Source organism: Egretta garzetta, unplaced genomic scaffold, assembly GCF_000687185.1.
Source record: "Egretta garzetta isolate BGI_Z169 unplaced genomic scaffold, ASM68718v1 scaffold293, whole genome shotgun sequence".
NCBI lineage: Eukaryota > Metazoa > Chordata > Aves > Pelecaniformes > Ardeidae > Egretta > Egretta garzetta.
The window spans coordinates 1,986,230-1,994,487 of record NW_009259318.1 but is presented as its reverse complement, the minus strand read 5'-3'; the positions used below and the strand labels follow the sequence as shown (position 1 = coordinate 1,994,487).

At 48.0% G+C, this 8,258-nt stretch overlaps 1 protein-coding gene across 1 annotated transcript; it reads left to right on the top strand.

Moving 5' to 3' along the window:
- The first annotated feature begins 6 nt into the window (after nucleotides 1-6).
- On the top strand, nucleotides 7-4,754 carry LOC104124188 (zinc finger protein 239). The gene is made up of 2 exons (XM_035892087.1): nucleotides 7-1,452; nucleotides 1,592-4,754. Exon 1 carries the CDS (start codon nucleotides 103-105, stop codon nucleotides 1,093-1,095), a length of 993 nt encoding a protein of 330 aa, XP_035747980.1. The 5' UTR covers nucleotides 7-102; the 3' UTR covers nucleotides 1,096-1,452; nucleotides 1,592-4,754.
- The last annotated feature ends 3,504 nt before the right edge of the window (nucleotides 4,755-8,258 follow it).

Below are 8,258 nucleotides of genomic sequence, written 5' to 3'. Positions count from 1 at the left end.
GGCTGCGGCGGCCAGGCTGGGCGGAGAAGAGGGGGTGCGGGCCATGACTAAAGGCGTCGGGTGTGTCTGGACTCTCCGTCTGTCCCAGCAGGTGATGGGAGCATGAGTGAAAATGAGGGGGATCTCCAGCGAGATGGGCTGGAGGCAGCCGAACCCTGTGGGACCATTTCAGACTTTTTCATGAGGGAAGCTTCTCCTCCAAGCTGCGACCGGGAGGTGTCTCGCCCAAGGCCAGACCTTCTCTCCCCAGAGACGGGGCTGGGGCTGGAGAAGACTTCTCGCTGCGGCTTTCGGAAGCGGAAGGAGACGGTGGTACACCAGCCGGCATTCATGGGAGAGAAGCCCTACATCTGCGTCGAGTGCGGGCAGAGCTTCAACCGCAGCTCCGACCTGATCCGCCACCAGAGGATCCACACCGGGGAGAAGCCGTACATGTGTGCTGACTGCGGCAAGAGCTTCAGCCGACGCTCCCACCTCATCCAGCACCAGCGTGTCCACACGGGTGAGCGGCCCTACCAGTGCAAGGACTGCGGGAAGAGCTTCAGCCAGAGCACCCACCTGGTGCAGCACCAGCGCAACCACACTGGCGAGAGGCCTTATGTCTGTGCCAAGTGTGGGAGGAACTTCTACCAGAACTCAGGCCTGCTCCGCCATGCCAACTTTCACACAGGTGAGAAACCCTACAAGTGCCCCCAGTGCGGGAAGCGCTTCAGCGACAGCTCCAACCTCATTGCCCACCAGCGGCTCCACACGGGCGAGAAGCCCTACAAGTGTGCTGACTGCAACAAGTGCTTCAGTGAGAGCTCTAAGCTGGTCATCCACCGGCGCGTCCACACAGGTGAGAAGCCATACTTGTGCCCTGACTGTGGAAAGAGTTTCAGCCAGCGCTCGCACCTTGTCCAGCACCGTCGCACCCACACTGGGGAGAAGCCCTACAAGTGTGCTGAGTGTGGGACCTGCTTCAGTGACAACTCTACCCTCATCCGTCACCGTCGCACCCACACCGGGGAGAAACCTTTCAAGTGCTCCCACTGTGGGAAGAGCTTCAGTCGCAATTCCTACTTAGTCTCACACCAGCGGGTGCATGTGTGGTAGGCAGTGTCGCTAGGTGAATTCTGGGGGTGATCTAGGATGCAGCTGCTGGTCCAGGCCTGTCCAAAATGTGCCTAAGGGACAAGGGGGTGGACAAGGGTGTGACAACACCAGGGCCCCTGGATTATAGGCAGCTGGCCAGAGTAATGCCTTTGGCCCATGTTGCCCTTTTCAGTCATCTCCTCCTCCCAATGCACCTCAGGCATGGACAAAAAGTGAGCAGGGGTTGCAGTGGGTAGTTCTGCATCCTGGTACTAGAATCGGATGCCATCTGCCACGTGGCCAAGGTGCAGATGTTTCTCCCACCTCCCTGTGAGAGGTGGTTGCCTGGAACCCTGAGGAGAGAACGCAAAACATCAGGTATCATGATGAGAAGCTGCTTGGTCATGCAATATACACGTGTGTGGTCGTGTCGAGGGAAATAAGGTGGGAGATGGGGTCCTTAAGGGCTTTGTTCCACTCACAGCTAAAATGTTGTGATCTATGTAATATTGCACAGGTCTATGGAAGCTCACCGTGCCAGCTCTGTGTCTCATACAGCAGTCAGGAAGGTCAAAGCTAAGTAAATCCTGCTGAGAAGCTGGAGATTCAGCATGATGCATATACAGTGTGCGGGCCAGCTTGAAGCACAGGCAAAGACCACTTGGGTCTGCTTGTAAAAGGAACATGTAGGCATACCCCAAACCAGAAAGGAAGGCATGCCTGCAAAGGTTTTCTGCAAATGTTGCTTGGATGGTAGCAACAACGGAGCTGCAGGATAGGGACGTGGCCTGTTCTGAAATCTTGGAACTGGTGAGGTAACTGATGTAGAAAACTGTCATACCTGGAGGCTTAAAAAAAAATACTCAGAATTATACTTGCTGCTGCTAAGACTGTGGTACACAACTTCACAGGTGTATGGAGGTCGCCTGTGAGTTTGTACTGGTAGCCTCCTCTTTCTGCAGAATTTGGAATCACAGATATGGTTCAAGTGGGCTGGTGTAATCTGTGTTGCAAAATGGGACAGATGGAACAACAGGGTACTGGGACTGACCTGATTCCAAACCAGTATTTCTCAAGTCCCATTTTGAGCAGTGTGTGTGCGCATGTGTGTAAATAACATCTATACGTATGTAGTCACATATGTACGAACTAGCTTTTACACTAAGTATACCTCCACTCATGTGTGAGCGATCATGAGTGCACACGCTGTGGCAGTGGTCAAAACGGCCAGCTGTGTGACACTACACCATATCAATACTTCTCAAAATGCTGAACATAATGTACATACTAGCATTTCTTAGTAAGAAGCTGAGAGAAATAGGTTTTGTACCAAAACATCTGAATTTTCACATCAGGACATTCAGTTTTACACTGATTACTTTGTGTGTGTGTGTGTGTGTGTTTGTGTGTAAGATCTGGAATTGAATTATTTCTTTATATAGCTATATAAAAATATGTGGCCTCTATGGTTGCAAGGAATGACTTCTAAATGTCACTCGGCGTAGTGCTCTCCCCCTCATTTTACACAGGTACCTACCAGTGGCTGTTGTAGGATGTACACCCCTCATGGTTTTAACTACAAGGAATCGCAGTGCAACAGTTTACGTTGTTTATATTTTTGGCTGTGTTGCTGCTGATCATTTTAGTGATGATACCCAACTAGTTTTGCTTATCCAGCACTGCTGGAGCTTAGAAAAGATTTCTGGGTTTGCAGTGTACTTTACTAATCCTGCAGCTGGCTCCGTGGCTTCAGTAGGTCTCTGGTAGAAGGAATGCAGGCTGAAGCCAGTGAAAGGACTGGAGCTGTGGTGTAGAAGAGATGAAGGAAATAACGATGCTAAGAAGATCCATGGATTTGAGCAGCTGTTGGCAGGGATGCTTGTGAATGGCTTGCTCTACAGAACTTGCTACTCTCCAAGGGTTGCAGGGATCCTTTCTGCAAGCCCCAAGCCACTTCTTGACACTCTACTGATAAAATGTTTTGTTCATATAATTTAATAAAAAGGAGCTGTAGGGGGAGCATGAAATTGCTTGCAGCTCCTAGAGGAACAAGGCACCTTTATGTGTAGCCGCTCAGGGAAGTTGAAGGAGCTTTCAGAAATGGGATGGGCTTTGTTTACATAGAAACCAAAGCTTTCAATGCAAATGCACATTTTTGCTTTTAGCTTTGTGTGTGGTTTTTTTTGGTTTGGTTTGGTTTTTTATGAACAGCTTCAAACCAATGACTTCTTGATTTCTATTCTACTTCTGGAAGGCAGCTTGGAAATGTGAGTAATGGTTCCAGAAGTGTCAAGATTTTAATTTGCTAGCAGACTTTCAGGAGGGATACTACACCTCTCAGTTGGTCGGCTCATTTTTAACTGAATTCAGAGGTTATACTGCAGTCCAGCTGTAGAACTGATCAATTTGTGTGGGTCTGACCCAATTCCAGTTTAAGCTTCCTAAAGGAGATCTACAGCACTAAAACTGTCTGTTTGGCTGAGAAGCCCTGTTTGCCAGGGAAAGGCATCTTGTGAATGCAGCTTTTCTCTTGGCAATCTGAACGGAGTCGCTGTAGCAGATAAATGGAATCGAACCCAGGTCTGCGCATAGCTGAGCTCAACTCAAAGGGAAACCCTCTCACATCGAGATTCTCGTTTGAGAAGCCAGCTGCCCCCAAATATGCTTTTGCAGCAGTCCTCAGAGCATTTCTTTTCCTTTCTATGTGCTTTGTGAAGTGCTGTGTTACTTAACAGTGCTCTATAAATTACAAGGATTGACATGTGTTTATTTCTAAGATCTTTATGAACTTATTTAAAACTGTATGCCAAATCAAAGTGGCCTTAGGGTTCACAACACATTGCCAGTGCAGTAGTCTTAGCGGCTAGGACTGGGCTGCTCACCAGTGTAAGCACATTTCTGGAGTTCCTTTCCACAGCCGCTGTTAGTTTTCCCTGTTCAGTGTCACTTGGCTGAAATAATTCACTTCCCCTAGCCTGCCTGCCCTTTGCTGTTTGTGATCACGTAGCTGGAGAGGAGGATCTGGGCACCACCCTTCCTTTGCTGTTGCAGAAGTTACAGGGTATGTTCCTCGTCTTCCAGGGATTTAATTGCTCTGTGGGCAGCACAAACTCACAAGCCAAATTCAGAAGACAGAGGTATGGGCATGTGCTAAAAGTCAAGAACCAGAAGGTTTACTAGCTAGCTCACGGGCTTCCCTACCAGCCGTCTCCTCCCTCAGGATTATAGTGGGAGACTACTGGAAAAAGTGAAAGGTAATTAGCTACAATCATTCCAGCATACCATCCCTAGCACAGTCCACCCCAGACCCATGGTCACCAGCTGGTGCCCAGATCCTCCTGCCAGCTGAGGGAGCTCTGTAGAATACTGTAAATTCCTGTTGTGCTAATGGTGCTTAGATACTACAGTGAGACTATGGCACTTCAGAAATACCTAAGATAGACAAATGGATGAATGACGTCTCTGAAATAAATTTTTTCACCCTAGTGTTCTCTGTTATCCCTTCTTTCTTTCTTTCCCCCCAGAGGCACCTCCTGAGCATCGGTTTTGTGTCCCCTGGCAGGACCATGTTTAGAAATCCATGTGTCATCCTTCACAGCAGGATGAGTATTAGCACAGCTGCTATGCAATGCAAATAAGAGTCCAGAGGTGAGGGATATTCTTAGAATTAGTCTTAATCACCGTTCCTTTACGAGAGAAAGTGGCAGAACCTTATTCTGCTGGTAGGTGAACCTGGTTCTAGCAGAGCTGCAGCTGTTCCAAGGAGATTATCTCCCCAGTTCTGTCACCTGGGTTGTATGGGATCCAGTTTTCCAGTCACCTGTTGACAAAGTACATGTATGATGACTGTACATGTGATGACTGAAATACAACTTCTTTTACATTCCTCTTTGCTTCATTGTTTATCACTGAGAAGATACTTATTTTGATCTTGGACAAGAGCTGTGTTTTATGTGTTTAATAAATTTTTAAAAGTATTTAACGCATAATCTCTACAGCAATTTTTGAGATACATCAAACAAACAGAAGTGCCCTTGCATGCACAGCAAACTGTGTTCTTTCTGGCCTCTTTCCCCTTTACCCCAGCAACACTGGTCTGAATCACCAGAGCAGGAGCCTCCATCTCTGAAAAAAAGAAAAATACAGGATATTTGAGGAGTAGGTGGAGCAAACAGAGGCCCGAAGAGGCATCAATGGCATCCTGGCTTCTATTAGGAATAGTGTGCCCAGCAGGGCCAGGGAAGCGATCGTGCCCCTCTACTCGATGCTGGTGAGGCCGCACCTTGAATACTGTGTTCAGTTTTGGGCCCCTCACTACAAGAAAGACGTTGCGTTGGTGGACCTCATCCAGAGGAGAGCAACAAAGCTGGTGAGGGGTCTGGAGCACAAGTCTGATGAGGAGCGGCTGAGGGAACTGGGGTTGTTTAGCCTGGAGAAGAGGAGGCTGAGGGGAGACCTTGCCACCCTCTACAACTGCCTGACAGGAGGCTGTAGCGAGGTGGGGGTCAGTCTCTTCTCCCTGGTAACGGGCGATAGGACTGGGGGGAAATGGCCTCAAGTTACACCGGGGAAAGTTTAGGTTAGACATTAGGAAAAAAACTTCCAATGAAAGGGTGGTCAAGCACTGAAATTGGCTGCCCAGGGAAGTGGTTGAGTCCCCATCCCTGGAGGTATTTAAAAGACGGGTAGATGAGGTGCTTAGGGACATGGTTTAGTGGTGGGATGGCAGTGTTAGGTTAATGGTTGTGACAGTTGGACTTGGTGATCTTAAAGGTCTTTTCCAGCCTAAACAATTCTATGATTCTATGATTCTATCTATCTGCTTTGCTGCTTATGCCCTCATGTCCCAGGCTCTGAAGGGCCTCCATCTTTTCCATTGCAAACCGGATATATCTCACAAATAGGCTGATCCAACTCTTGACTGTCCCGTCCCTTTTCTCATTCAAGTGCTTGCTGGCTTTCTTAGTAGAAAATGCACAAATCCACCTGATAACACTACTTCTGAAGTCTTTGACTTTTGAAGACTTTGACAACTGGCTGGTTTTCTTCTCAGAGGCCCGGCCTGTTTGGGGCACTCATTCATGTGAACAGATGTGAGAGCCTGGGAATCAGAGAGCGTAGGAGCCAGGCTTCTTCAGGGAAGCAAAGTTTTCCTCTTTCTCCCTGGGGCTTGCTGCGGAGGTATCTGTAGCTGCAGATAGCTGACTCCCTGCCTGGGGGACATGTTGGGATGAGTGGGACAGCATGGTCAGAGCACAGTGACCCTTCAAGGGCAAGTGAAAGCACCCATCAATTGAAGCAGGTCATACCAGATCCAAACAACCTCAGGGATGCAGAGAGTGCAAAGATGTGCCAACTCCTTTGTTCCCTTCCCTTGGGCACTCTCCTCGCAAAGCTCTGTGGGATGTAAAGGTCGGCGTTGCTTAGAAAAGGCTTGTCTGAATAGCCATATGGACAGGCAGTTCAGAATACTCTACCACACCACAGCAAACCTTGGCTGCACAGCCTCGAGGAATTGACCGAAGTAATCTTCATTCAAAAAAGCAAAGCTACTCGCAGAACTCACAACAGGCCTCAGGAGGCCAGACCAAGTTCTTCTGCTTGGAAATGCAGCTGGTCTGACCCCTGACAAAGCTTCCTCAGAGAAGTTTCTCTGATAATACTGCAAGCACAACTGGCCTGCACAAGCCTATCTCCCATGCCCTGGGCATGGGTAAGGGTAAGGATAATGGCATGGCATTACTGAGAAGGGCAACACAGCCAAAGTAAATGTGTCGCAAGGCATTTTGCCATTGCAAAGGTGAAGGGTTGAACCAGGCCACCATGTGAGGGAAAGGGTAAACAGAAGAGACTGAAATAGGATGAGCAGCTAGGAAGAAAGACCGGGGAATTGGATTTCCTGAAGCTGCTGGGAACGTGAGGTGATTTGGTAACATCTGCATGGGAGGAGGGTCACCATTCTCCAGAACCCCCAAGGAATTGCTCCCTCATATCTGGACTTCTGGTTTTTTTGTGTTCCAGAGCTCTTGCGATTCTCCTGCTGCTGGCCATATGTTGCTTTGGGCTACTGCCTGCTATGTCTCTACCTCAAGCTGACTGTCCCCAAAATACTGCTGAATTGTGCCTAGCTGTGGTTCAGGTGTTTGCGCTTTCCCATCTTTAAGCACAGAACACAGAGGAGGCTTCTCTGGACCAGTCCCTATTCTGTCAGTGTTTTCCCTCACAAAAGGGAAGTCTTTCCTTGCTTACCCCAAATCACCCCAAAGTACATACAACGTGCTTACAACATCTGTCCTTACAGAAGGCAGAGCTTTTGTTAGGCCTATGTCATCTGATCTGCCTTTTCCCAGCCTTAGCAGAAGATCTTCTTTTCTAGGACAGGGACTGAGAAGTTGCTTCCCACAGCTCTGCACCTGGCTGTTGTGCTTAAGAAGGTGCCTCTTTGCTGGTCAACTGTTTTCTTTTCTTGCCTCATTTCTTTAACAGCTGACCTTTGATTTCTCTCTATGCCTTCAGGCAGGCGCAAATACCAAGCAAAACAGGAAAAACGGAGTTTACATATAGTAATGCATTAGAGACATTGCAGACATCTTCCCAATTCATTAGACATATGATCAAACTTTTATGTGAACTTAGGGTCAAACAGGAACCACAAACTGCTTCACTGAAAAAAAAAGGGTCTCTTTTAACAATTATCACAAGAAGGGAAGCGGCAATGGGAATGCAGGGATCGGGGTGTGGAACAGAACTTTTTTCCTTGAGTCTAGAGAGAGAAGAATTAAAATCACTGAACATGAGTCCTTATATTCTTAGAAAGTTGAAAGAAGATGGCAAAATATGATGGTACTTCTGGACCCTTGAAGTCTAAAGAGTTACCTGGCATGGTCGACAGTGATGTTATGTCTCAGGCCTATTCTGAGCACAGAGGTTGGTGTGAGCGCATTCAGAGTTTGCCTTAGGGCAGCCACGTCCTGCCTTAAGCCTCAGGCCCTTGCTTTCATATGGCTGATATGTAATGTAGCTGCTAATGTTAATGTAACTGTGGGTTTCAACTGCACCTGCCACCTCAGTGAGCCACTAATGCATGTGAAGAAAGAGTGAATACCTTTCTCAAGAAATGTAACCTGAGAAGATCCTGGAATTCCTCAGGCTCTGCAGCTCTTGATGCTTCACCTTCATTGCCA

Bases quoted from the DNA above. Each gene is read 5' to 3' on its own strand.
- LOC104124188 (XM_035892087.1), top strand. From the start codon at position 103: ATGAGTGAAAATGAGGGGGATCTCCAGCGAGATGGGCTGGAGGCAGCC.